At 56.5% G+C, this 24,868-nt stretch overlaps 1 protein-coding gene across 3 annotated transcripts in view; it reads left to right on the forward strand.

Annotated features, from left to right (window-relative positions):
• The window catches only part of NHERF2 (NHERF family PDZ scaffold protein 2), a 35,631-nt gene that overhangs the window by 698 nt on the left and 10,065 nt on the right, over positions 1-24,868 (forward strand). Inside the window, exons 1-3 of one of the 3 annotated variants that reach the window (XM_064725750.1) lie at positions 1,546-1,728; positions 3,742-3,999; positions 24,336-24,515. In XM_064725750.1, the coding sequence (XP_064581820.1) occupies positions 1,561-1,728; positions 3,742-3,999; positions 24,336-24,515 (606 nt within the window). In that variant the 5' untranslated portion in view covers positions 1,546-1,560. Of the gene's footprint in view, positions 1-1,545; positions 1,729-3,741; positions 4,000-24,335; positions 24,516-24,868 lie in introns of those variants that run through there. The other 2 variants (XM_064725751.1, XM_064725749.1) reach the window with 2 other exon arrangements.

A 24,868-nucleotide genomic window follows, 5' to 3' on the forward strand; every position in this document is an offset into this window, starting at 1 on the left:
CTCCGTGCGGGGTCGGAGCGCTGCAGTCGTGTCAAGGTGGGGAAGGCGAAGGAAGGTGTGTGTGGGGCTGGGCAGGGCTCTGCCGCGTTATGCAATCTGTGGTGGAAAGGAATGGGGAGACCCGGGCTTTATTTCCGGCTCTGCTGTGGGTTTTCTTGGCTGCTTTAGGCGAGCTGCGCCTGCCTGTGCAGCTCGGAGTGTAGGAAGATGCCTGAAAATCTCCAGATAGAGCTGTGCAGATGTTCAGCGGTTGGGCTGGCCAGGGAGCGATAGGGCTCGGAGGGGAGCCCTGGCTCTTCTGACCACGCTGGGACCGGGCAGCTCCGAGGGTGCTGTTTCTGCTCCAACAGAAGCTGTTTGTTTCAGGCTCTGGCATTTTCTCCTTGTAAAACTGAAACTTACATTTGTCAAACAATTTAGTCTAAAAAAAACCAAGAAATGCGGAAAAAAACAAGCAATGAGAACAAAAACAAACAAGCAGTAAGGTTCAAGCTGCTCCAGTACTGCTGGACTCTCAGAGCCTGGCAGGGGCACAATTTGCCTCGTGGTTTGTGGGGCTCTGCAGGATTTGGTGTTTTAGTAACTTAAAACATCTGCTCAGCCCCGCTGCCAGCACTGCAGGGGACAGAGCTGGGATGTGCCTCGATCCCACAGAGTTTTGGGGGGCTCTGTGTCCCCAGACCTCGCCCCAGGTGTGGATGTTGCTGTGCTGAAGGTGAAGCTGATCCTTCTAGGTGGCTCCAGTAAAGCCCCGTGTGCTCCTCTCCATGAGCCTGGTGGGGTTTGGTGGCGAACTGAGCTTGTTTTGATGCTCTGAGCCAGCCGTGTGAAAGTTGATGTTTGTCCTGAGAGCGGTTTCAAACTCCTTGAAGGAGGATCCCCATCTTTGATGTGGCTGGGCAGGAAGGAGGGCTGTGTTCCTGTGGTGCCTTGGAAGCCAGCAGAGCTCCCTGCTGGCGCTGGGCTGCTGGGGACGGGCGATAGCGGAGCCAGCTGCGCCTTTGAAACGTGCTGGGGCTTCCCAGTAGGTCAAGTGAAATGGGAGGGGGAAATTTCTCTTTCTTCCTTTTTTTTTTTTTTTTTTTTTTTTTTTTGGTGGTTGTTTGTTTTTGTTGTTGCTGCTGGCGGCAGGATGGAGCGCTGGCACTGGCTGCTGCAGAGCAGTGATTGGAACAGGGTGTCCCATCCAGGGTGTCCAGGAGCTCGGTGCCACTCTGGCTGCTGTGGCACTGGGATCTGTGAGAGGGCCGGTGGTGGGAGCCCTGCCCGCTCTGGGATCACCATTTTCCTGCCTCAATGCCACAAGAACCTCTTCGTTCCCCCAAAGCCCTGATGGGCCGTGGCGAGGGCGATGCCCTGGTGGGTCGCACGATGGCTCTGAGCAGCCGCTTCACCGTGGCCCTTCCTCTGCTCCTCGCCCAGCCTTGAACAAGTAACACTTCACCATTGCACAGGGGAGCCCGCAGCACACAAGGCCTTGCTGGTTGGGTGTAACTGTGTTTCCAGCTGAAGCTGGCAGCATTTTTGTCTTTGTTCTCTGTTTTTTTTTTTTCTTTGGCCATGCCCAAGGAGCGAAGGCAGTGCATGCTCTGTCTCAGGCTTGCATGCTGGGTTCCTCCGAACCGGGCAGAGCTGCAGCTCCTGGGCACAGAAAGACTCCTGGTGCCCGGGGAGCCTGGCAGCATGGAGCAGGGCATGGGCACCTCTATGGGAGCTGCTGGTGGCACCGTGAGTCCTTCCTGGGCGCTGCTGTTTGGCAAGGGTGGCGGGGCCGGCGTTGCCGGGCTGGCGCTGCTGGCGCAGGGGTAAAGTCTGCCTGGGTGGGGCTGCGGAAATGGTGGGGCTGGCTCGGGTGCTCAGGAGGTCCCAGATGAGCAGGGCAGGCTGCATTGTCTCCAGAAGCCTGCGGGACTCCAGCCTGGGAGCATGGCTCGCAAGCGGGTACGGTGCTGGCCAGGAGCTGCTCTGCCTCCCACCTCTCTGCTCTGCCCCCAGGGAGACCTGCTGCCTTTGGGGGGCTCCTCGCAGCCCCTTCTGCCTTGGGGGGCTCCTCACAGCCCCTGCTGCTCGTCCTGCTCGTGGGGAGGGGGCAGGGGGCTGCTCTGTGCCACTCTCCATCCCTGCTCAGCCCCCAGCGCTTGTGGGACCTTCGCTCCATCACTGCTGTTGCTGTTGGGGGGCTTGGCCATGGGGTGAGCCCAGCACTGCTCCATCCCAGCTTTGGACCCTTCTGTGGACCCTCAGAGTTTCTCTGCAGTCTGTGGGACCGCTGTGATCCCCTGTGCTGCCTGGAGCACCCAAACTGCAGGCTCTGGGGATGTCCCTACAGCACCTTCCCCGTCCCCGTCTTTGCTGCTGTGCTTTGGCTGCTGCTGCCAGGTCCCCTCTGGGAGAAGTGTCCCTGCACAGGCTCTGCTGGTGTCAGCAGCACCGTCTGATGGCAGATGTAAACGGATCTGAACGGGAGCAGATGGATTTTGTGGGCCTGGTGGATCAGCACCCTCCAGGCTGGTTCCAGGAGGGAGCCTGGATCGCTGCTGTGCAGGCAGGGGCTGCAGTGGATGAGTTGGTTCAGCCCTGGCTGCAGCCTGTGCATTTCTTCCAGGCTGGTTTTTTTCTTGTTTGCAGATACCGGCTCTGTTGACCTTGAGTGGAGCTCGCAGGGAGTAAATAAATGCTGGTTAATTGCGTATTAGGCTCGTTTGTCGCTCTAACCTTGGCGTGTCTGGCCGCTGTGACCTAGATCAGAGCAGGAGCCCTGCAAGGAGCCCCGGGCTGCTTTTGGGAGATTCTCAGCACGTCTGGGGTGTTCAGGGCCGCCCCATGGCTGGGGAGGGTGGCTGAGCAGCACTTGGAGCAATGCCACCCCTCCTCCTCCTCAGGATGAAGGCCTGTGCAGGGAGGAGGTGCCCTGGCAGCTGCCAGCAGTGAGTCTGGAGCTGGTTTCCCTGTGGATGTTCTGGGTTTTCCCTGTTTCCATCCCGCTCTGGTGGGATTTAGCCCTGCCTGGCTGTGGGATCAGCTCCTCCTGGCTCTCTGCAGTGTCAGTGCCTGTCGGAGCCTCTGCCAGTCCCTGATCCTGCAAAGGAGCCGGGCACAGCAGGACAATGTCCCCATTCAGCCCTGCTGGAGCTGGATCCTGCCAGGGACGGGCTCATCTCCCGCTCCCAGCACTGGCTCCCCTCTTCTCTGCTGCTTCCCAGCACGGGCTGGGGATGGGTGCATGGATTGGGCTGCTTGCTTCCTAAATCTACCCCTGGCCTGCACAATGGTGTGGTGGGGACAGTCCAGCACCTGACTGCCCACACTGGTGCTTGGAGCGTTCCTCTGCCCCCTGGCTCATGCCCTGCCCTGGGTATGGGAGTAGAAGGACACCCTGGATTGAGGAGATGAGGGTGTTTGCTTGGTGGGACAGACTGCACGGGACAGAGGGTTGCTGATGCTCGAGGGGCAGTACCAGCCTCTGGAAGCTCCTGACCGAGCAGGAGGCCATCCCAGGTGTCTGGGCAGGGTGATCCTGGCTGGCAGAGCTGCTGTGTGGCTGCAGGACCTGGGCTGGGAGAGATCCCCAGGGATCTCCCAGAGCTGTGTCCTTGCCCTTTCTGCCCCATCACCTGTATCTGGGAGCACAGCCCTGTACCCAGACTGGAGCTGCAGCGCTGGGTGGGGGAGCTGATGGCCCTTGGGTGCCACCCCTGAATGTCCCCATGGCTCCATCTGAGCTGTCCCTGTCGTCCCCAGGTCGTGCAGCGCATCAAGGCCGTGGAGACGGAGACGCGGCTGCTGGTGGTGGACAAGGAGACGGACGAGTACCTGTGCAGCCTGCGGCTCACCTGCACCGAGGACATGGTGCACAACGGCATCGTGCTGGGCTCGGCAGTGCCCCCTGCCAAGGGCCTGCCCAGCGACAACGGCGAGCTCTGGAAGCCGCAGCTGGATCTGAGCGGGGGCGGCCTCCAGAGGCATTCCCACAGCTTCTCCTCCCACGGCAGCAGGAAGGTGAGGGGGGATGTGGGGACACCCTGGGATTTCCTTTCTCCTTGGGCATGCCTTGTCCCATCAGAGAAAACCCTGCTGTGCGTGGGACCCCCAGTGTCCCTGTGGAATCTTTCACTCCAGGCAGTTTGGGGCTGTGCATTCCCTTCCCTCTGGTGTCCCCAAGGGTCTCCTGAGCTGCTGGGGGGGCTCTGGGGGGCTGCCAGTCCTGGGGACAGTGACCCCATGGTGCCTCAGCCAAGGCTGGTGTCCCAGCCTGGTCACAGGCAGCCCAGTGCAGGGCTGTGGCCAAGCTGGAGCTCATGAATGAGCTTCTCTGCCTCCATTATTCGCCGGAGGGAGGGAACATCTGGGCTGAACGTGTTCGCAGCTTTTTGCTGAAATGGGAAGTTAATTGGCTCTTTTCAAGCGGCCTGGGTCTGGCCTGGGACTCGGCACTAAGTGCCTTTTATTGGTAAACTCCTTTCCAGAAGGGAAGGAATTCGGGGTGGAACAGGTCCAGTTTCCATGGCTGCGGGGCTGGAGCCGGCGCCGGCAGGAGCGGGGCTGATAGCGGGGCTGGCTGGGGCTGGCAGGAGCTGCTGGGTGCTGTGTGCCCTGCTCCACGGCCATCTGTGCCCTCCCGTCCCTGTCCCCTGTCCTATGCTTGCTGCTCTGGGCTGCTCAGCAGCCTCTGCAGCACGGAGCTGCTGGGATCCCCTCCTCCTCCTCCTCCTCTTCGTCCTCCTCCTCCTCCTCCCTGGGGCCCTGCAGGGGCTGCGCTGCCAGCTCGGTCTCTGTCCCCTCGCACTGGGGGTGGTGGCCGAGTGCTGGCCCAGAGGTGGCCACTGGGCTGCCAGGAGGGCATCCATGGGAAGGTTGGGGAAGCACTGTGTCCTCAGAAGCCCCTCGTGCAGAAACCCCCGTGCAGATAAAGGCGATGCTGGTGTGAGGCAGGAGAGGGGCTCCCACCTCTGGTGCTTCCCTCTGGAGCTGTTTGGAGTCTTGCAGAGAAGGCTCCCCCTTCCCTGGGCCAGCCTCGGAGGCTGTGCTTTATTTTTCTTTATTCACTGTCTGATTTGAAGCTGTGTGTGTGTGAGGGTGGTGCTGGCTGTGTTTCCCTGGGGCTGCAGCCCCCCGGGACAGGGACAGGAGCCATTCCCAGGGACAGGGTGGCTCTCACAGGGACATTTCCTGCCCTGTTCCCTGTGCTGGTCTCGCTCCAGCAGCGGGAGCTGACGGGAAGTCAGGCCGGGGAACAGGACGGTCCTTTCCGGCCTTTGGGCTGTGGCTCCTCCGAGGAGAGGGTGGGACAGGGAGAGCAGGGCTGGCAGGGGGAGCAGAGCCCCTGTTCCCCCCAGAGGGGCTGTTCCTGGGCACCCACTGGGCTGGACACAGGGCTGATGTTTGGGCTGGACAAGAGGAGCTGGTTCTAGGGGTGATTCCTCGTGGGGATGGGATTGGGCTGCTGAGCACCTGGGGTGGTTTGTTCCTGCCCCAGCAGGACAAACCAAGGTGCTGCCAAGGTCATTTCTCCATGCCAGAGCCATGTGTGACACTGGGGTGAGGTCAGGGGTGGCTGGAGCAGCAGGGCTTTGCCCGTCCTGCCCCCGGGCCTTGCCGTCCTGCCTGACTCAAGGTGGTGAAAGCTGCCCCAGGCTCTTGCTCTGGTTGCTGTGTCCCCCTTGCTGGGTGCCAGAACAGCAGAAGGGGTGCTGGAGCCCGATTTCTGCCCTGTGCTGTGTCCCCCCATGGGGCAGCTCGAGCCTTACCCCGACCCAGCAGCTCACAGGCACTGCAATGTGCAGCTCCTGGATATGGGAGATTGCTGCTGCTGCAGTGAGGCTGGGATACACCCAGGGATTGTTTCCCAGCCAGATTTAGGGCTTTTCTGAGCTTTCCTGGAGGCGTGCAGTGAAGGAGAGGAGGCAGCTCCTTCCCCCTGCAGACCCGTGGCCCCAAGCTGTCCCTGTGGGAGCTGGGGCTGCTGCTCCAGGGAGCTGCATTTTTGTCAGCAGCGTTTGTTTATAGAAAGCCTGGAGTTTTCCTGGATTTGAGGCCGGGGTTGTTCAGGGCAGCCTGAGGAGAGGAGCAGCTGAAACAGAACGAGGAGGGAAATCTGGCGGTGGTGATGGAGCAGGAGGGTGGGCACGGCCCTGCCAGCCCCCAGAGCTGCCCTGGGTGTGGGGAGGTCACCGTGCACCCCGGCAGGGAGCTGTGCCCAGCACCTCGTGCTCCAGAAACCTCGGTGGTGCCATGAATAATTCAGCATGTATTTAAAATCCTGCCCGGGGAGAGGTCAGCAGGGCTGGCAGCCAGCAGCTGTGCCTGTCACAGCCCTGCTGTCCCCAACACCGTGGCTGTGGTGGCACAGGGAGCCAGGGCTGCCCTGTCCCGCAGCATTGTGCCCGTTCCTGTCTCTGCTGGGCTGGGGGGTTTGTCCCACTCTGTCCCCTGGCAGGGCACGTGTCCCCCATGCCAGGTTCCCAAGGCTCTGGCTGTGCCCTGCCCGGGGTGCACAGGTGGGGTTTGGGGGTCCCAGCGTGCCAGGGCAGCTCTGGGTGCTGGCTGTGAGCTGCTTTAATGACAAAGGTGCCTTTGGCCACGGCAGGCTGTGATAAACCCCTGGGCTGCTGGTGTGTGAAAGGCAGGGGAGCTGCAGGGCTGCCAGCACCTCACCTGGGTGCTGCTGGCCATTCCAGAGGTGTCCTGGTGGCACCTTTGCAGGGCTGTGGCTCTGCTGTCCCATTCCTGCAGGGCACTGGGACCCCGTTATGGCCATTAGGGATGTCCTTGGGGCTCGCTGCCTTCTCCAGGTGTGTTTGTAGGAGAAACAAGAGCGACAGCAAAGCCAGAGAGACGTTGGGGTGATGCAATTCCCTTCCTTCATGCTCTGGTCTGCAGGGGGTGGGTGTGCAAAGGGACCTTTACAACCTTGGTGAAGGATAAACTCTGGAGAAGTTTTATAATTTGGAGGACAAACCCACATCTTGGAGCTGCTGGATTCAACCCTGTTGGGTCTGGGGATTGAAATGGGGGGAATTAGTGGCTGGTTGCTGATTGTGATGTGCTGGGGAGGGATGGGGCACCCCAGGATCACTGCTGGCAGGAATTGGGGCAGCAGGATGGTGTCCCTGGGGTGACACTGGGGGCAGCAGGATGGTGTCCCTGGGGTGACACAGGGGGTGGTGGGCAGCTCCTGAGCCCTCTGTGTGCCTGGGGACAGCTGTGCTGCTCTGAAGGACAAAGGACCAGGTGTGGGGTCAGTGCTGACCTCGAGGCAGTCAATATTTACCCTTCTCTCTGGGCCAGGAGTCAGAGCTTGTGTCTGTTGCAAACAAACCCCAGTGCTGTGATGTGTCCTGCCCCAGCTCTGCGAGGGGAATAACTCAGCACAGATGTCTTTGGAGCACTTTGCCAGCTCAGCTGAGGCCCAAAATTTAGGGCTTGTAGAATAACCACAGAGATGTAATAAAACCAAACATGAGCAGAAATGTCTGCAGCAATTATGCAATTTAAAAAAAAATAAATAAGTGGATGGTTTGAATTAAAGCGCTTCCCTGCAGCATCTTCCACTGCCCGCGGCAGGCTGGGCTCTGTGGGAAAGGTGGTGAGGATGGCACAGCTCAGCCCTGGCACAGCCCAGCCCTGGCACGGCCTGGTGAGGCTCCTGCTGGGCAGGGAGAGTGTGGGGAACCCTCTGTGTCCCAGTGCATCCCTGCCCTTCCCACAGCAGCTGCTTTTGGGGATGCTGTGGGTCTGAGAGGGCAGAGATGAGGGGAAGCTGTGTTTGTGCCACCCTGGGGGCATCAGGGGTGTGCCACTCTTGGGACTTTGCCCTTTTTTGCTTTAAAAAAACACTTTGCAAAGCCAACTGTGCACCTGCAGTGTGGAGCTGCCCCTGGCTGAGGACATGGATGGGATGGATGAGGAAGGGAAGGGATGGGATGGATGAGGAAGGGAAGGTGCCTGGAGAGGCTCTGCCAACCCTGGAGTCCCTGCCATGGGCACCCCTGTGTCCGTGAGGGTCTGTGTGGGTGGGAGCTCAGCCAGGATGGCACAGGGCTCCCTGGTTTTGGGATCTCCATCCCGAGCAGCAGCAGCAGCAGCCGGGCGGGGCTGTGGGGCCGCCCTGCTGACCCCGCTGCATTATTGATGTCCCCGGGCTGTGGCATCGCGTGTCACCGGCTGGGGGTGGGCTCGGGAGCGGCTCCAGCTCCGCAGCTCCGGCTCTGGGGGCTGGGACACCTGGGGATTGCACCTCCTCATCCCTGGGGGATTGCACCTCCTCATCCCTGGGGGATGCACATCCTCATCTTCATCCCTGGGACTGCCAGGGCCGGGCTGGACCCAACCCGGGATAATGGAGGTGTCCGAATGAGATGGACTTGGGGCTCCCTTCCCATTGTTAGGGAAATTAATGCACAAACACCACAGGTTTATGTCCAAAAAGGAGACAGAGGAGTGCTTTTTGGCGTTATAATAACGGGAGAGGCCATGGGGCATCCCCTGGGGTCTCTCCAATTTTTGGAGGATGCAGCCTCCTTTTTATCCCAATTTCCCAGCTGCATTTCCCTTCTCTCTTTCCCCATTTCTGAGGTACTTGAGAGGTTCAGACTTCCCAATGTGCCTGATACCAGAGATTTCCCCTCTAATGTAGAACCCTCCATTTTAATTTTTAATTCTTATGGAATTTAGGGGTTTTTCCCCATTGGCTGAGGTACTTGAGAGGTTCAGACTTCCCAATACACCTGATACTGAAGATTTCCCAAAGATTTCCCTCTAATGTACAACCCTTCCTTTTAATTTTTAATTCTTACAGAACTTAGGGGTTTTTCTTCCCCATTTCATCTTTCAGTGTCTAATTTCGTTCATCAACAAACCGAAAGTTTATTTATAAAAGCAAATATCTTTTTCCATTCATCAATCAGTGGAATCCTTCCCATTGTTTCTTTTACCTCCCAGTGCTGGTTTTGTCCACCAGCAGACCCACAGCTTGTTTGGAAACACAAATCCTCCATTCCTCTCACCATCCCAGGATTCTGTGATGGTTTTGGGGTGCTGGTGCTGTTGCAGAGGCTGCACATGCCTGAACGCTGTGGGGTGGGGCAGCCCCAGCTCTGGTGTCTGTCCCTGTGCGCTGCCCCCCTTCCCTCTGGTGCAGGTTTTGGTGAGTTTGGGGCTGGCAGTGCAATTCCTGGAGCTGTGTTGGGATCAGCAGCATGTGCTGGGCATCACTGCAGCACTCCAAGGAGGAGCTGGCAGGGATCTGAGCCCAATCCTGCTGGGAATGTTCTGGCCAGGGGTTAGTGTGGCAGGTCCTGTGTGCTGGGGCAGTGCTGGCAGGTTTTCCTCTTCTGGCCATTGGTGTCAGAGCTGAAACACCTCCTGGGAATGGGCTGGGTGGTAATTACAGCTGTGGCTGCAGGGAAATGGGAGCAGCCTGTTTGCTGCTCCTGCCCAGGGGTTTGTTCTTGTTTGCTGCTCCTGCCCAGGGATTTATTCCAGTTTTCTGTTCCTGCCCAAGGGTTCATTCCAGTTTTCTGCTCCTGCCCAGGGATTTATTCCTGTTTGCTGCTCCTGCCCAAGGGTTCATTCCCGTTTTCTGCTCGTGCCCAGGGGTTTATTCCCATTTTCTGCTCCTGCCCCAGGGGATGCGGGCTGGAGCATCTGGGCAGGGCGAGCTCCAGTCCTGCATCCTCCCGGTGCTGCGGGACAGGGATGGATGCCCAGAGCTCCCCTTGGCATGGTCAGGGCTGGGCAGGCAGTCCCGCTCCAGAACGGCCCTGCAGAACGGGCCGGGGGCTATTTCAGTGCTCTCCCCGCTCCAGACTGCCCTGCACATAGAGCTGGGGGCTATTTCTGTGCCGGGGCATTGCAGGAAGCCCCTCCCGGGGAGGAGAGCATCCACCCCGCTGCACGAACTTCCTCCCCGCGGTATTTTTAGTGAAACACAAAGCGGGCGGGAGGCAGATTAGCATCGGGAGGAGCCGTGCCCTGCCAAGAGCCTTTGTTCCCGGAGCCACGGGGGACCGAGGGGTCACCCCGGGACCCCCCAGCTCCCCGGGATAGGGGAGGGGTCCTGCCCCAGTCCGGAATGGGGATGCTCAGGGTGGTCCAGCCCAGGGAGGGGTCCTGCCCCAGCCCGGAATGGGGATGCTCAGGGTGGTCCAGCCGGTGCTGATCCCTTCTGCATCCCCCACTAATCAAAACCTTTCCCTCTGATGCTGAGTGGGAGCTGCTGGAAGTGCAGCTCCATCCCTCCCCAGCCCCCTCGGCTCTCAGGATGGGCTCCAGCAGCTTTCCTTCAAACCCAGCCCCGCTCACCAGTGGGCTCCCGGCCAGCTGGGGATGGTTCTGTTCAATGGCAGAGCTATTAAATGGTTTAGAATAAATTAAAAAATCTTCTGGCAGCGGCGGGGCCTCGTGCGTGTGCCCTGGCAGCTGCACAGAGCCTCTGCTGTGCCTCTGCTCCATCCCTGGAGCTGCTCCAGCCTGCTCGGCCCCGGGGGCTCCACATGGCACAGGAAACCCTCAGACAATATTGGGCTTGGGCTGGGTTTTCTTTCTCTTTTTCTTATCCTCTGTTTATTCCTGAGAGCCAGTTGTGGAGAAGGGGATGATGTGCTGCTGGTTCCCAGCTGTGTGTGCAGGGCTGTCCCAGAGGGATAAATCATCCCAGGCGTGGATCTGAACCTGCTGGTGGCTGTGGGGGAGTCCCAGCTCCTCCTGCTCCCACCTGGGGCTGTGGGATTGCTGGTGGGCAATGGAAACTGGGGGGGCAGAGGTGCCCCTGCTGCTGATTCCAGTGTGAGCCCCCAGGCTGGAGGGGGCCAAGGCTTCCACACACACCTGACTGCCAAAAGAGCATCCAAAGAGCTCCTTTTAAACATTCCTTGGGTGCTCTCAGCCCTGGCAATGTGGCATCACCTCTGTGTGGGTCATTCCTGCCCTCCAGGCTGGGGGAATGATGTACCCAGCATTATAAATTGCTCAGGGTGCAGTGAAGGTCTGTTCTGAGCTGGGTTTGTCTCCCAGTCCTTTGCTCTGTCTCTGGATATGGAGATTTTACAGGCACTGCTGGTGGGGGACTCCAGGCTGGGATATGGGAGAGCAAAAATTAAACTTGCCATCAGTGGAGGCTTTCTGCAGATCCACAGGTCTCTATAAATAAGGAATTGAACCTCAAGCTGTTGACATAATTCTTTCTGGCAAGATCCATATTGTAATTGAATTTCATTACATTTTGCCTGGACTCCTGAATGTTTTGGTTCCATTGCTGTGCACATTCTGACCACATCCAGACTGGAGCTGGATTCTGTTGGCTCAGTGTCCCTCTTTTCCCACTAAAGCTTTGCAGGAGTTTGTTTCCAGGTACAATAAGCTGGTGTGAGATGTTTGTTTAGTGGTGAGCCTGTGAGAGCCAAATTTTAGTTGTTTTATGAGCACTGGGAAGGGGAGAAAGACAATTCCCTGCAGGTGCCAGTGCTGTGGAAGTGTGAGAGGCTGCTCAGTGGGCAGAGAGTTCTGGAATGGTTTCTGGAAGGGGCAGGTCAGTTAATCCACCCCCTTCCACCATCCCAGGGTGCTCCAAGCCCTGCCCAGCCTGGCCTTGGGCACTGCCAGGGGCAGCCACAGCTGTGCCAGGGCCTGCCAGGGAACAATTCCCAATTCCCAATATCCCATCCATCCCTGGCAGTGGGAGCCATTCCCTGTGTGCTGTCCCTCCATCCCTGTCCCCAGTCCCTCTCCAGCTCTCCTGGAGCCCCTTCAGGCCCTGGAAGGGCTCTGAGCTCTCCCTGGAGCCTCCTTTTCTCCAGGCTGCACTTTTGGGCTGCCTGGTTGTGGTTTTTTCCCCTGGCAGGGTGTCCAGCCTGGCACTGAGCAGTCCCAGGGATGCTTGAGGGAGGAGCAGCAGTGCCTGGGTGCCCAGATGTGTGCCCAGATGTGCTCCAGGGCCTCTCCATCCCCATGTGCTGGCAGTGGGGTCAGAGCCTGCCCTGCTGCCCCTGGGCTGTTCTGTGATTAACCCCTCTGATGGCATTACAGGGGCTAATCCCCCTAAAGCCCCCAGCAGCACACGGGGGGCAGGGAGGGCTGATCCCCCTTGTCAGCCTGAGCTCCCAGCACCCCTGGGGACGTGGCCCTGGCACCTGGCTGAGCTGGCACTGCCAGGCAATTCCATTTCACTGCTGCTGTGCCCTGGGCAGGGGCTGCAGGGGCTCTGCCCAGCCCTGGCACCTCCTCCTGCCCCGTGGGGCTCCTGCCCACCCCACCAGCAGCCAGAGGCCATCCCAGGTGAATCAGTTCACTCTGGCTGTTCATGGTTGGCAGGATTTAATTAAGACAAGCCCTAATTAGCTGTAAGCGGGTGAGCAGCCGGCTTTGCCTGGAAGGGTTCCCTGTGTGGCTGCTGGGCTGAGCCAGGGGGATGTGAGCCCCTGCTTGGGGCTGGCGTGTGGGGATGAAGCCCCCTGGGAGGGGCTGGTGGCTTGTGCTGGGCACCCAAATCCCTTTTTTGGGTTTTGCCAGCACCGTTTTTGGGCTGTTCCCCCTTTCTGGGGGCTCTGTGTCCCCCTGGCACAGGCAGGGATGGCAGCGTGCCCAGCGCCCCAGGACTGGCCCTGGCACCCCCTGCAGCCCGGCTTTATCAGCAGGAGCAGCTGGCCCTGGCTCTGGGGTTATCTCAGAGATCCTCCCTGCCCCAGGAACCTCTGTGTGCTCTGCCCAGGGCTCCAGGGGCCAGCCCAGCCCTTATCTGCCCTGCCCTGCTCAGCTGCAGATAAGCTCAGCTCCCTGCCAAGGGGTATCCTCATCTTTAAGGAGTTTGGGTCAAAAAATGTCATTTTTGGAGCTTGGCAGAGGAGCCCTGGTGGTCCCTGATGATCCTGTCAGATCCTGGGACCTGATCAGATGGGATCACTCGGGTTGAGCCTGGTTTGATCCCGAGTGTCCCAGCAGGGCTGGGGGATGCCCTGGTGCCAGCATTGTGCAATGGGGGCGCTGGCAGCAGGGCTGAGGGGTGCCTGGGGAGGTCAAGGGGAGCCCCAGCAGCACGGGAGGCTCTGGGTGTGTGCCCAGCCCAGCAGATCCTGTGCAGGAGCTGTGATTTGGGGGTTTTGGGACAGGGGAGCAGCTCAGTGTGGAGCTGAGGGCTGGGACCAAGGCCCCTCACCCCCCAGTTCTGGAGAATGGCACCCTGGATGTTTGATTGCAGGTTTCTGAGCACAAAGGGCCCCTCTCACACTGGGTGACCCCAGGGGGGTGCCCTGAGCTGCCTTTGCTCTCTCTCACCAGGAATGCAGAGGATGTTTGGAGCCCTCCCCCTGCCCCATTTCCTGCAGCCAGCTGGGCTGCCCGGCCAAGACAAATATTGGGAGTAAACTCTTGAACTTCCCTGGGCCAGCACTCACAGAGCAGAGCCTGTTCTGGGGCAGGGGCCGGGCTGGGGGTGCAGATGGGTCCCCTGCCCTGTGCCCAGTGCACCCCTCACTGCCAGGGGGCAGAGCAGGAGGGAAACCAGCCCCAAAGGGACAGCAGGATGGTTTGTGCCTCCTTCCCACCCTGCCTGTGCTGGGCTGGGCTGAGTGCAGCATCCATGGCCTCTTCTTGTGGGGTCTGGGGGCTCCTGGAGGGGACCAGGATTTGTGCCCCTGCTGGAATGTGGTGCAGAACAGTTCTCCCCATTCTGTATGAGATGCCTGGCTAACAGCTGGCTTTCTGCAGGATTGCACCCTATCCCTAAAATTCAGCCTTCAGGGCAGGTCCTGGTGGGTTTGAGCAGTGGGTGCTGGCCCTGGTGGGGTTTGCTGTGAGGTGACCCCAATGCCACAGCCCTGGCACGGGGAAAAGCAGCAGGACAGAGCCTGAGCAGCCTCAGTCTTTGGGAAAAACCTTTATTTTCCCAAAACCTCCCTGTCCTGGGGTTTTCCTGGGAGCCAGAGCTGCAGGACTGGATTCCTGCTCTGACTCCGGGGCATTGCAGGGCAGGAATGGGCCCAGCCTCCACCAGCATTTGTGATTGCTCAAGGCCTGGCCTCCAGAACAGCTGGGGAGGCCAAGGGGGCTGGGCAGAGCCTGGAGGTGCCTGGCTCCAGCACAGACCTGGGTGAAAGCAGGGCTGGGCTGGGCTGGAGCCGTGCCTGGCTCTGCCCTGTGCGGGGGGCTCAGGTTGGGATGTGCTATTGGGGGTTTGGGGTGTGCCATTATTGGGGTGGCACTGCTCTGGTTTGAGGTGTGCCATAATTGGGGCTGGCACTGCTCTGTTTGGGGTGTGCCATTGCTCTGGTTTGGGGTGTGCCATTGGGGTGGCACTGCTCTGTTTGGGGTGTCACAGAGGGGGTGGCACTGCTCTGTTTGGGGTGTGCCATTGGGGTGGCACTGCTCTGTTTGGGGTGTCACAGAGGGGGACAGGACCTCTGGTTTGGGGTGTGCCATTGGGGTGGCACTGCTCTGGTTTGGGGTGTCACAGAGGGGGTGGCACTGCTCTATTTGGGATGTGCCATTGGGGTGGCACTGCTCTGGTTTGGGGTGTGCCATTATTGGGGTGGCACTGCTCTGTTTGGGATGTGCCATTGGGGTGGCACTGCTCTGTTTGGGATGTGCCATTGGGGTGACACTGCTCTGGTTTGGGGTGTGCCATTATTGGGGGTGGCACTGCTCTGGTTTGGGGTGTGCCATTATTGGGGGTGGCACTGCTCTATTTGGGGTGTCACAGAGGGGGTGGCACTGCTCTGGTTTGGGGTGTGCCATTATTGGGGTGGCACTGCTCTGGTTTGAGGTGTGCCATAATTGGGGCTGGCACTGCTCTGTTTGGGGTGTGCCATTGCTCTGGTTTGGGGTGTGCCATTGGGGTGGCACTGCTCTGTTTGGGGTGTGCCATTATTGGGGTTGGCACTGCTCTATTTGGGATGTGCCATTGGGGTGGCACTGCTCTGGTTTGGGGTGTGCCATTATTGGGGTGGCACTGCTCTGTTTGGGATGTCACAGGGTGGGACAGCAGCTCTGGGCTGCAGCACAGCCCCTGTGCAGGGAGGGAGGGAGGGAGCACTGTGGCATTGGGGAATTTCGTTCCCAGCATCTTTCTCCATTCCCATTGTGCAGACAACCCCTCCTCTGGCCTGGGGGTTCATGCTGAGCGTGGGAAGGAGTTTTTCCCCTGCTCCAGCAGCTCCAGCCCTGCTTGCTGACCAAGGCTTTATTAATAATAAATCCAAGGATTTATTCCCATTTGCTGTTTCCCCTCCCACCCAGCAGAAAACAGATCCCTGTGGATCTGCTGAGATCCCTTTCAACGCAGAGCAGAGATTCCACATTTCTCCTCTTGGACAAACCCCAGCCTGCCATTCCCCACATTTCTCTCCCACATCAGCCTGGAGCTGCTCCCCGTGGAGCAGAGGAGCCCTGTGGTGCCCTGGCTGTGTGTTCCCTTGGCAGAGCCAGCTGGAAAAGCCGTCTGTGTCCATGCAGACACGTGCACGTGGCGCTTTCTGCCTCCTCCATCCTCCCTCCTTCCCTCCCTGGGCTGGCCCAGCTGCTCCCTGCTCCAGCCAAGCCTCTGCTGCTGCTGCTGCTGCTGCAGCCCTGCCCGGGGCACAGCGTGGGTGCTCTGCTGCCTCAGCCTGCTCCTGCTGCAGCACAGAGGGGAAAATGCTGATTCCCACAGCTGGGGGCTGCAGGGAATGAATGGGGACAGATCCATCCCTGATTGGGGACCAGCTCCATCCCTGCTGCACCCTCTGGGGATGCCAGGGGACAGGGACAGCTCCATCCCTGCTGCACCTTGTGGGGCTGCCAGAGAATGGGGACAGGGGACAGCTCCATCCCTGATGGATCTTGTGGGGCTGCCAGGGGACAGGGACAAGCTCCATCCCTGCTGGGGGATCAGCTGCACTCTGTGGGTGTGGGCAGAGCTGGGGCTGTGCCCCTCGGGGACCCTCCCTGGGGCTGTGCCCACGGGCACAGGAGGTGCCAGGCAGGAGTGGCCACGCTGAGAGCCCCCTTTGTGCTCAGGGATTTCCCCAAAGCCGCGGGGATGTCGCAGAGGGGCAGATCCAGCTTAGCCCGGGGGCACCGAGGGCAGGCTGAGCTGGGGTTGCTCTGCCAGGAGGGTTCTGGAGTGGGGCCCTGTGGGGCTGCAGGGAAGGGCTTTTCCCAGGGCTGGGCTGGCAGTGGTGCCCTGGCACAGCCTGGCAGTGCTGCCACCATGGGCTGCACCTCCCCACCCTCCACATCCTGCTCCTGCTTTCTCCTGCCTGGCACTTCCCTGGGCACACAGGGCTATGGCACAGCTCTGCATCCCACAGCTCCTGGCAGTGAGCTGGGCACAGGGAGCTGCAAACCTCCTCTTGCTGCTGCTCTGGTGGCACGGGATGGTGAAGGGCCTCATTAACCTCTTGTGATGACTTTGCACCACCCTGGCACCCTCACTGTGCCCTCAGCTGTGCCCACAAGGGCTGCAGGGCTCAGGGGAAGTGTCCAGGACCCTGCTGAGGATGGGTGCCCACTGTGGGCATCATCCTTCCCCTCCATGCAAGGAGCTGTGCTGTGAGTCTGGGCTTTCCATGGCATGGCTCATCATCCTCCTCCTCCTCTCAGGGACTGCCTGAAAAATCAGAGAAATCCCAGGAATACCCAAATTAGCAGGAATGATCCCAGGAATATCCAAATTAGCAGGAATGATCCCAGGAATATCCAAATTAGCAGGAATGATCCCAGGAATATCCAAATTGCCCTATCAGCTGCAGCCTGGCCGTGTGTCCTGCTGAGGAGCCCAGGCTGGATGTGTTCCATTGCTAATTGGAGTCACTCCCTGCCATCCTCACCCGCTGCCTTTGTGCTGCCTGCTGGCTCAGGGCGTGTGGGATGCATCCAGAGGTAGGGATGGAAGGAGGGATGGATGCATCCAGGGGGCACTGGGTGGGTGCTGGTGCAGCCCCTGGATTGGCAGGAGGGAATAAACCCTTGGGCAGGAGCAGAAAATGGGAATAAACCCTTGAGCAGCACAAAGCTCAGCGTCTGCCGCCCTGAAAATAAACCCCTGCTCTTTTATTTTTTTATTACACCTGCTTTTTTAGTGCTTCTGTCACTCCAGCTCAGCTGGAGCAGTTGAAATAATTGCAGTAATTTGAATAATGCAGGGGATCTCAGTGAGGTGCAGCAGCCCCGTGCTGGGCAGGCAGGTGAGGGTGGCACAGGTGACACCCCAGTCTGTGCTGTCACCATCAGGAGCTGCAGCTCTGCTCTGGGGACACTGAAGGTGACCCTGCTGGTTTCAGGGTGATCTCAGCCTCTCCCAAAAGGCCTTTTGGTGGCAGCTGAGCCACGTTTGAGCTCCTTTTCTGTGGGGCAGAGATGGCCACGGGCAGTCCCTGAGCTTTGTCCTGCCGGGATGTGAATGAGGGAGGTGTTGGGGACATTCCCTGGGTGGCTCTGTGCTGGGGCAGTGCTGGCAGGTTTTCCTCTTCTGGCCATTGGTGTCAGAGCTGAAACACCTCCTGGGAATGGGCTGGGTGGTAATTACAGCTGTGGCTGCATGGAAATGGGAGCAGCCGGTTTGCTGCTCGTGCCCAGGGATTTGTTCTTGTTTGCTGCTCCTGCCCAGGGATTTATTCCTGTTTGTGCTCCTGCCCAAGGGTTTATTCCCATTTTCTGCTCCTTCCCAGGGATTCATTCCCATTTTCTGCTCCTGCCCAAGGATTCATTCCCATTTTCTGCTCCTTCCCAGGGATTCATTCCCATTTTCTGCTCCTGTCCAAGGATTCATTCCCATTTTCTGCTCCTGCCCAGGGATTCATTCCCATTTTCTGCTCCTGCCCAGGGGTTTATTCCCATTTTCTGCTCCTGCCCAGGGGTTTATTCCCATTTTCTTGTCCTGCCCAGGGATTCATTTCTGCCTGCTGCACACCTCCTGCCCGGGGGTGTCTCTGGATGCTGGATCTGCCCCTTCCTACCCATTCCCAGCCCAGGCCCTGCAGGAAGGGCAGGAACATCTGCTGGTGTTTGGTGGGGCTGGCGTCCCAGTCTCCCCTCCCCCGTCTGTTATTTATAGCATTTCACCAAACATCTGGAATTTGAGCCCGCTCAGACTGCCTGCAGCTGGAGGAGGGGATGGGGGAGAGTGTGTGGCCAGCAGGAGGGAGGGAGGGATGGAATCAGCCCCAAACCCTCCCAGAAGTCCCATCTGGAGGTGGGGATGGACAGCAGGGCTCTGAGCAGTGCCCTCTGTCCCCTCAGGACATCCCCAGCCCTGGTGGGTTCTGCAGCTGAGGTTTGTTTGGGAGGGAGCAGAGGAGCCATTTTGCCATTTTCTGACCCAAACCACAGAAAAAGGAGAGGAAACACCGCGGCTGCTGGCTGAAAGTGTGTCAACAATGTAAATGAGGCAGGAGTGCTCCTGCCTGGGCTCTCTGCAGCCCTGCCAAGCAGGGATGGAAAGGTTTGACCTGTCCTGGGTGATCCTGGAGTGCATCCAGGTGCTGCAGTGTGACCGCGCTCTCAGGGGTCCCAGGATGAGGGAGGAGATGAGGATCTGACTCCATGGTTCAGAAGGCTGATTTATTATTTTATCATATATATTACATTAAAACTATACTAAAAGAATAGATGAAAGTATTTCATCAGAAAGAAGGCTGGCTAAGAATAGAAAAAGGAAGGAATGATAACAAAGGTTTGTGTCTCAGCTCTCTGTCCGAGCCAGCTGGACTGTGATTGGCCATTAATCAGAAACATCCACATGAGACCAATCCCAGATGCACCTGTTGCATTCCACAGCAGCAGATAATCAATGTTTGCATTTTGTTCCTGGGGCCTCTCAGCTCCCTAAAGAAAGGATTTTCCATAAAAGATGTCTGTGACACTGCAGGGGTGTTGGAGCTGTGGGCAGGGCCCCTGGGGTGGGCACAGGGAGCAGGGGAGGGGGTCCCAGGCAGGGCTGAGCTGATTAGGAGCCCTGATCCTAATTATTGTGATTATTGTGGCACACCAGGAGAGGAGCTTGGTGGAGTTCCAGCAAATCCCACTGCGGGCAGGAGCAGGGCTGGAGCTGCTGGGACACCCCAGGGACACCCCAGGGACCCCCTGCCCTGCCAGCCTGCAGGAGCCACCAGGACCCAGGGTGATGGTACCAGCCTGGCCTCGGCCTCTAGAGTAGCTCTGTGTGTGCCTGTGTCCCCCTCTTCCTCCTCCTTGTCTTCTCCTGGAAGACCCAGTGTTCATGCTGGCACTGGTGTGGAATTTTTTATTTTATTTTTTATTTTATTTTATTTTATTTTTTTTTAAATTTTTTTTTAAATTTTATTTTATTTTTTATTTTTTATTTTATTTTTATTTTTTATTTTTTATTTTTATTTTATTATAATTTTTTAGCTTATATTTTATTATTTATTATTTATTATTTATTTTTTATTTTATTTTAATTTTATTTTTATTTATTTATATTATTTATTTTTATAATATTTAATTTTTATTTATTTATTTTTTATTTTATTTTAAATTTTTTTTTTTATTTTTTTTATTTTTATTTTATTATAATTTTTTTGCTTATATTTTATTATTTATTTTTTATTTTTTATTTTTATTTTATTTTTATTTTTTATTTTTTATTTTTTATTTTATTTTAATTTTTTTATTTTTATTTTATTATAATTTTTATTTTATATTTTATTTATATTTTATTATTTATTTTATTATTTCTTTTATTTTTTCTTTTATTTTTTATTTTTATTTATTTCTTTAATTTTTTTTATTTTTTTATTTTTTTATTTAGGAGTAAACCCCTATTTTTTATTTTATTTTTATTAGGAATAAAGCCCCAAACCATGGCTTTCAAAGCATTTTAGCCCTTTGTGGGGCAGAGGGGTTGGGGACAGTCCTGGCACCTGAACACCAGTGTGGAGAGCCAGACCCTGGGTGCTCCTGCAGCTTTCTGGGCTGGCTCTGAAATGTCCATTTTATTTATTCCTGTCCCTGCTCAGGGCCAGGCTGGGCTGGTGTGAAGGTGCAGGTTGGTTTTTCCTTTGGGCTGTGGGGAGCAGGGACATCCCTGTGCTGGGCTGGCTCACAGTGGCACAGGAGGGTCCCTGGCACTGGGGTTTGTTACTATAGGAGCCGAAAGAAAATCAGTGTACACTGCTGCTTTTGAGGTGAAGGATAAAAAGGGGAGTTTATTTTCTGACTTTAACATTTATAGTTTTCCTAAAGTGACAGCGGACTGGAGGGTGACAGTGCCACCTCTCCAATGACCCTGGTCAGACCAACAGTTTATCAACTTTCTCTTCTTCTATAAAGGAATGCAAAACAATGAGTTATTTACAGAAAGTGTGTGAGAAAGTTCACTACACTTCAACATGAGAAGGCTGAGAAAATCTTAAAAATCTTAAAAGGGTGAGAGGTGTTGAGCTGGGAGGGGTTTTTGTAGGGCCAGGTGGGTTTGGTTGGGTAACCAAAGCTTGGGGGCTGCTCTGCTGCCCCTCAAACCCAGGAGGGGACTTTGGCTCCTTTTGGTGCTTCTGGATTCTGCTTTCCTGCAGGCTGCCACGTGCTAATTAATGGTGTGCAACCCCTCGTTAATCAGGGCTGGTGACATTGGTGCCAAATGGGCACAGCCCTGGTCAGTGCAGGGGTGGCACAGAGCCAGGGCTGGGGCACCCATGGGCCAAGGGGCACCCATGGGAGCTGGGCTTGGCTCTGGGTGCCCCCAGGTGAGCCCTGAGGGACCCCGGTTCCCCTCAGCAGCGCTGGGAACTCCAAGGGGAAATCAAAAATCAGATGCTGCAAAGAGTTGCCGTGAGATTGTGAGAGCTGGCAACACCCAATCGGGTTTTTTTTTTAAATTTTTTCTGAAAGCTTTTCATTGTTATTTAATGTCTTGTTTGTGCTTTTTTAAATGGAGCAGCTTGAGCTGAGCTTCCGAAAGGTTTTCCTTGGAAAATGCAGCAGCTCCAGGGCTGGGTGTGAGTGCAGTTCACCATGCAGGGAGGATTTACCTGCACAGACACCCCTGGGCATGGCACAGGCAGGGATGGAGTGGGCCCTGCTTCAGGCACTCACTGGAAGGGCCTGGATTCCTGGAGAAAAATTCAAAAAATCTTCATTTTGCATGTTTTTTTTTTTGCAAAATCTTCATTTTGCGGTTTTTTTGGGGGGCAAAATCTTCATTTTGCAGGGTTTTTTGAGGGGCAAAATCTTCATTTTGCAGGGGTTTTTTTTTGCAAAATCTTCATTTTGCAGGGTTTTTTTTTTTGCAAAATCTTCATTTTGTGGGGGTTTTTTGGGCAAAGTCTTCATTTTGCATTTTTTTAGCAAAATCTTCATTTTGCAGGGTTTTTGGGGTTTTGGGATTTTTTTGCAGGTGTTTGTTTGGTTTTGGTTCTTCATTTTGTAAGGTTTTTGGGTTTTTTTTTGATTTTGTTTTTTTGTTGGGTGTTTTGTTTTTTTTTTTTTTTTTCCTGTGTATGGGCAATTTTTGTCTTTCTGAGACAGAAAAAACGGGGTTGAATTCAGTTTCTTTGCAGCACGCCTGTGTCTGTAACTGGATCCTTTGCAGCGCTGGCTGTGAGAGGGGCGCAGCCTCCCCCTCTCAGGCAGAATCCTGTGAAGCCCCCATGATGACCACACTACTCTTCCAGAAAAACTCGGGTTTCACAGAGGCCAAATCCCCCGGGAAATGGGGAAATATGGAAATATCTCCCCAGAACACAGCCAGGGAAAGGAATGCAAAAGGAAAATAAAGAGAGGAGCTGGCAGGAGAGGCCGTTCCAGAGCTGGGGGTGTGAGCAGGGGCTCAGCCCCTAATCCCAGAGAGGGGCTTTGCAGAGCTCAGCTCCAAAAGCTGTTTGCTCCAGCAGCCAAGGATTGCGTTAGCTGGGAGCTTTAAGAGCCCAGCAAAACCCTGGATCATCTCTGCGGGAGGATAAGCAGTTTTCCCTGAGGATTTCTGCCCAGAACAGATGCTGAATTGGGATTATTTTTTTTTTTTTATATGTGTGTATTTAAAAATAAACGTCTTGGATTCGTTCCAGTTAAGGGCCTTAAATTGAGGATTTTGCAGTGAGAGCAGCACAAGCCCACGCAGGACGTGGCACAAAGCAGCAGCTCCCAGCCTGGGGATCCTGCAGGGGAGCTTTTCCCTCCCTCTGGGGTTGGTTTAGTGAGTAATTTGATTTCACTGCTGATCCCTGGAGGAGGAGGAGGAGGAGGAGGGACTGACCCTGCCAGGGTGTCCCCAAGGGATCCCCACGCTGGGACAGCACCTCCAGCCCAGATTTTGGGGTGATTCTCAGTGATTCCTCTGTGTTTTCACACTGCTGCAGGAGCTCTGACCCTGCAGGGATGGAGCAGGAGGAAAATGGCTTTAGAAGGTCCTTTTTGGACCCGAATAGGTGATGCCAGGTGGGTTTTGGTGATGCCAGCTGCACTTTGGTGACCCCAGAGGCGCTGCCCTCGTGCTGCACACAGAGCCCCGTGTGTCCTTTAAGGTCACTGCAGTTGAATCATTTCCTGTTTTCCTCAGAGCCTGAGGAGCTCCAGGCAGGCTGGAAATGTTTGCAGATAGGGTGAACTGCCTGCTCTGGGGCCATGGGAAAAGTGCAGCAGGGCTCAGGGTGCACGGGGAGGGGATGGGGCTGCAGGGCTGCCCTGGTGGGAGCAGGCACAGGAGGGCCTTGGAGCCCCATCCTGGCTGGGCTGTCACTGATTCAATCATTATTCCCCTTTATGAACCCAGCTGGGGGTGAGATACCAACACCACCAGCTGGTTTTTAGTAAAGAACTCATTTGATGAAGGAATCTCTGTAAAATTCAGGAGCAGTTTTGAGTGTGCCCCCGTGCCTGTGATGGGCACTGCTGGTGGTGACCCTTGTGTGAGAGGAGTTTCTGAGGAATTTGGTGGGTAAAGTGAGCACTTTTTGAGGAATTTGGTGGGTAAGGTGAGCACTTTTTGAGGAATTTGGTGGTTTAGGTGCCTCTCCTGTGCCAGAGGAAAGACTCAATCCTGGGTGATGGGCTCTGGGGAATTCTGCTTGAACAGGGAGATTGGACTTGGATGACCCTCAGTGGTTCCTTCCCTCCTGAGCCATTCTGTGTGCACAGGCTGTTCATTTTGCATCCCTGGTTCTCCCTGGATGCTGGGCTTGGGCTGGTCCACATCTGGAGCCCTGGTCCACATCTGGAGCCCTGATCCACATCTGGCTGCCCCTGGATCCCTGGCAATGTCCAAGGCCAGGCTGGACAGGGCTGGGAGCACCTGGGACAGTGGGAGGTGTCCCTGCCATGGCAGGGGACTGGAACAAGGTGATTTAAGGTCTTTTCCACCCCATCTGGAATTCTGTGCAAATTCCATCCCCAGCACAGGGATCCCTGGTAGATCCCTCTGTGTGACCCCACTCAGTTCTCCTCTGTAAAACCCCTCCTTGAGGGGGTGAAGGAGTTGGGAGGTTTGGAGTTTCGTGGTGCCTTTCAGCCAAGGGAGGGAGGAGGAGGAAATTGCTGCCTGGATTTTTAATTTGGACGGAAAGGCTGGGAGAGATTTCCCTGGGAATGTGATCCCAGACCAATCCTCTCTGCTCAGACAGGGAGCAGAGCTGCTCCTGCTGAGGGAAGGTTAAAACTCATCCAGGGGGGATGTTTTCCTTAAAGCCTGGGTGAAAATGAGCACCCTGGATCTCTGAGGTGCCTTTGGCAGGGATGTGATGCTGTGCCTCGAGCTGGAGCTGCTGGTGGGAATGTTGTGGGTCCTGCAGACCTGCAGAAAACCAGGAGTTGTTGCTCCCTGGCTGGCCTGAGGAGCCGTAAAGCATTTTCCATGGCATGGGGAGAAGCACTGAGCTCCTCCTGTGCCCCTGTGCTGTTCATCCTGCCCAGCTCAGCCTTCCCCAGCCGCAGGGAGCTCTTGGATGTTGGGGTTCATCCCCTCCCAGCAAGGAGGGACTGGGGTGGTGGCACCAGTGGGTGATGCAGGTGTCACCGAGACCAAGGGAGTGGCCCTGCCTTAAATACCTGGCTGAGGTCAATCCCAGGTCTGGCCAAAGCACAGCTGGGCCTTGGTTCCTCCCTGCCCAGGGCTGGGGCTTGGCCGCTGCTGGGAGGGTCCCAGCCTATGGGTGGATGAATCTGAGCCACTCCTGCAGAAGGAAATGCATTTTTTGTTTTGTTTTCATTTTTCTGGAGTGCTTTTGGACAATTGGGTTTCGAAAATAGACTCAATGAGAGGAAATCCATTTGTTAAGCTGTCCCCAGGCTGAGGACGGGGGGCAGATACGGCGCTTCCTCGGGGCTCTATTTACAGTCACATCTGCCTGGAGCCACCCCAAATGCATCCATTAACCCCGTGCCTCCTTTCCCCCACCCTCTCCTCCATGAAGCAGGACCTGAACGGGCAGAAGGAGCTGTGCCCACGCCTGTGCCACCTGAAGAAAGGCCCCAATGGCTACGGCTTCAACCTGCACAGCGAGAAGTCGCGGCCGGGGCAGTTCATCCGCTCCGTGGATCCCGACTCGCCCGCGGCCAGGGCAGGGCTGCGGCCCCAGGACCGCCTGGTGGAGGTAACAGCGAGGGGGCAGCAGCAGGGTGGGACCCTGGGCAAGCTGGGACAGCCCCCAGCCCGTCACCTTCCCCAGCTGAGCCCCCTGTGTTGCTCTAATTGGGGTGCCAGGGATGGCACGGCTCTGTGCTCCTCTCCTCCAAGTGGGAGCTCTGGGGAGGATTACAGAGTAGAAATTTGGGGTTGTTCTTAGGCTGGAAAAGCCCTCCAAGACTGCTGAGTCCTGCCATCCCCCAGCTGTGTCCCCAAGGTGCTGTGCTGGCTCTGGCTGGCACCAGGGAGCGTCGGGCAGGGGACAGTGGGCACAGGGCCAGGCTGGTGCTGCCCAGCTGAGCTGATGCCCTGCCAGGGAGT

The sequence above is a fragment of the Zonotrichia leucophrys genome, chromosome 14 (assembly GCF_028769735.1).
Source record: "Zonotrichia leucophrys gambelii isolate GWCS_2022_RI chromosome 14, RI_Zleu_2.0, whole genome shotgun sequence".
NCBI lineage: Eukaryota > Metazoa > Chordata > Aves > Passeriformes > Passerellidae > Zonotrichia > Zonotrichia leucophrys.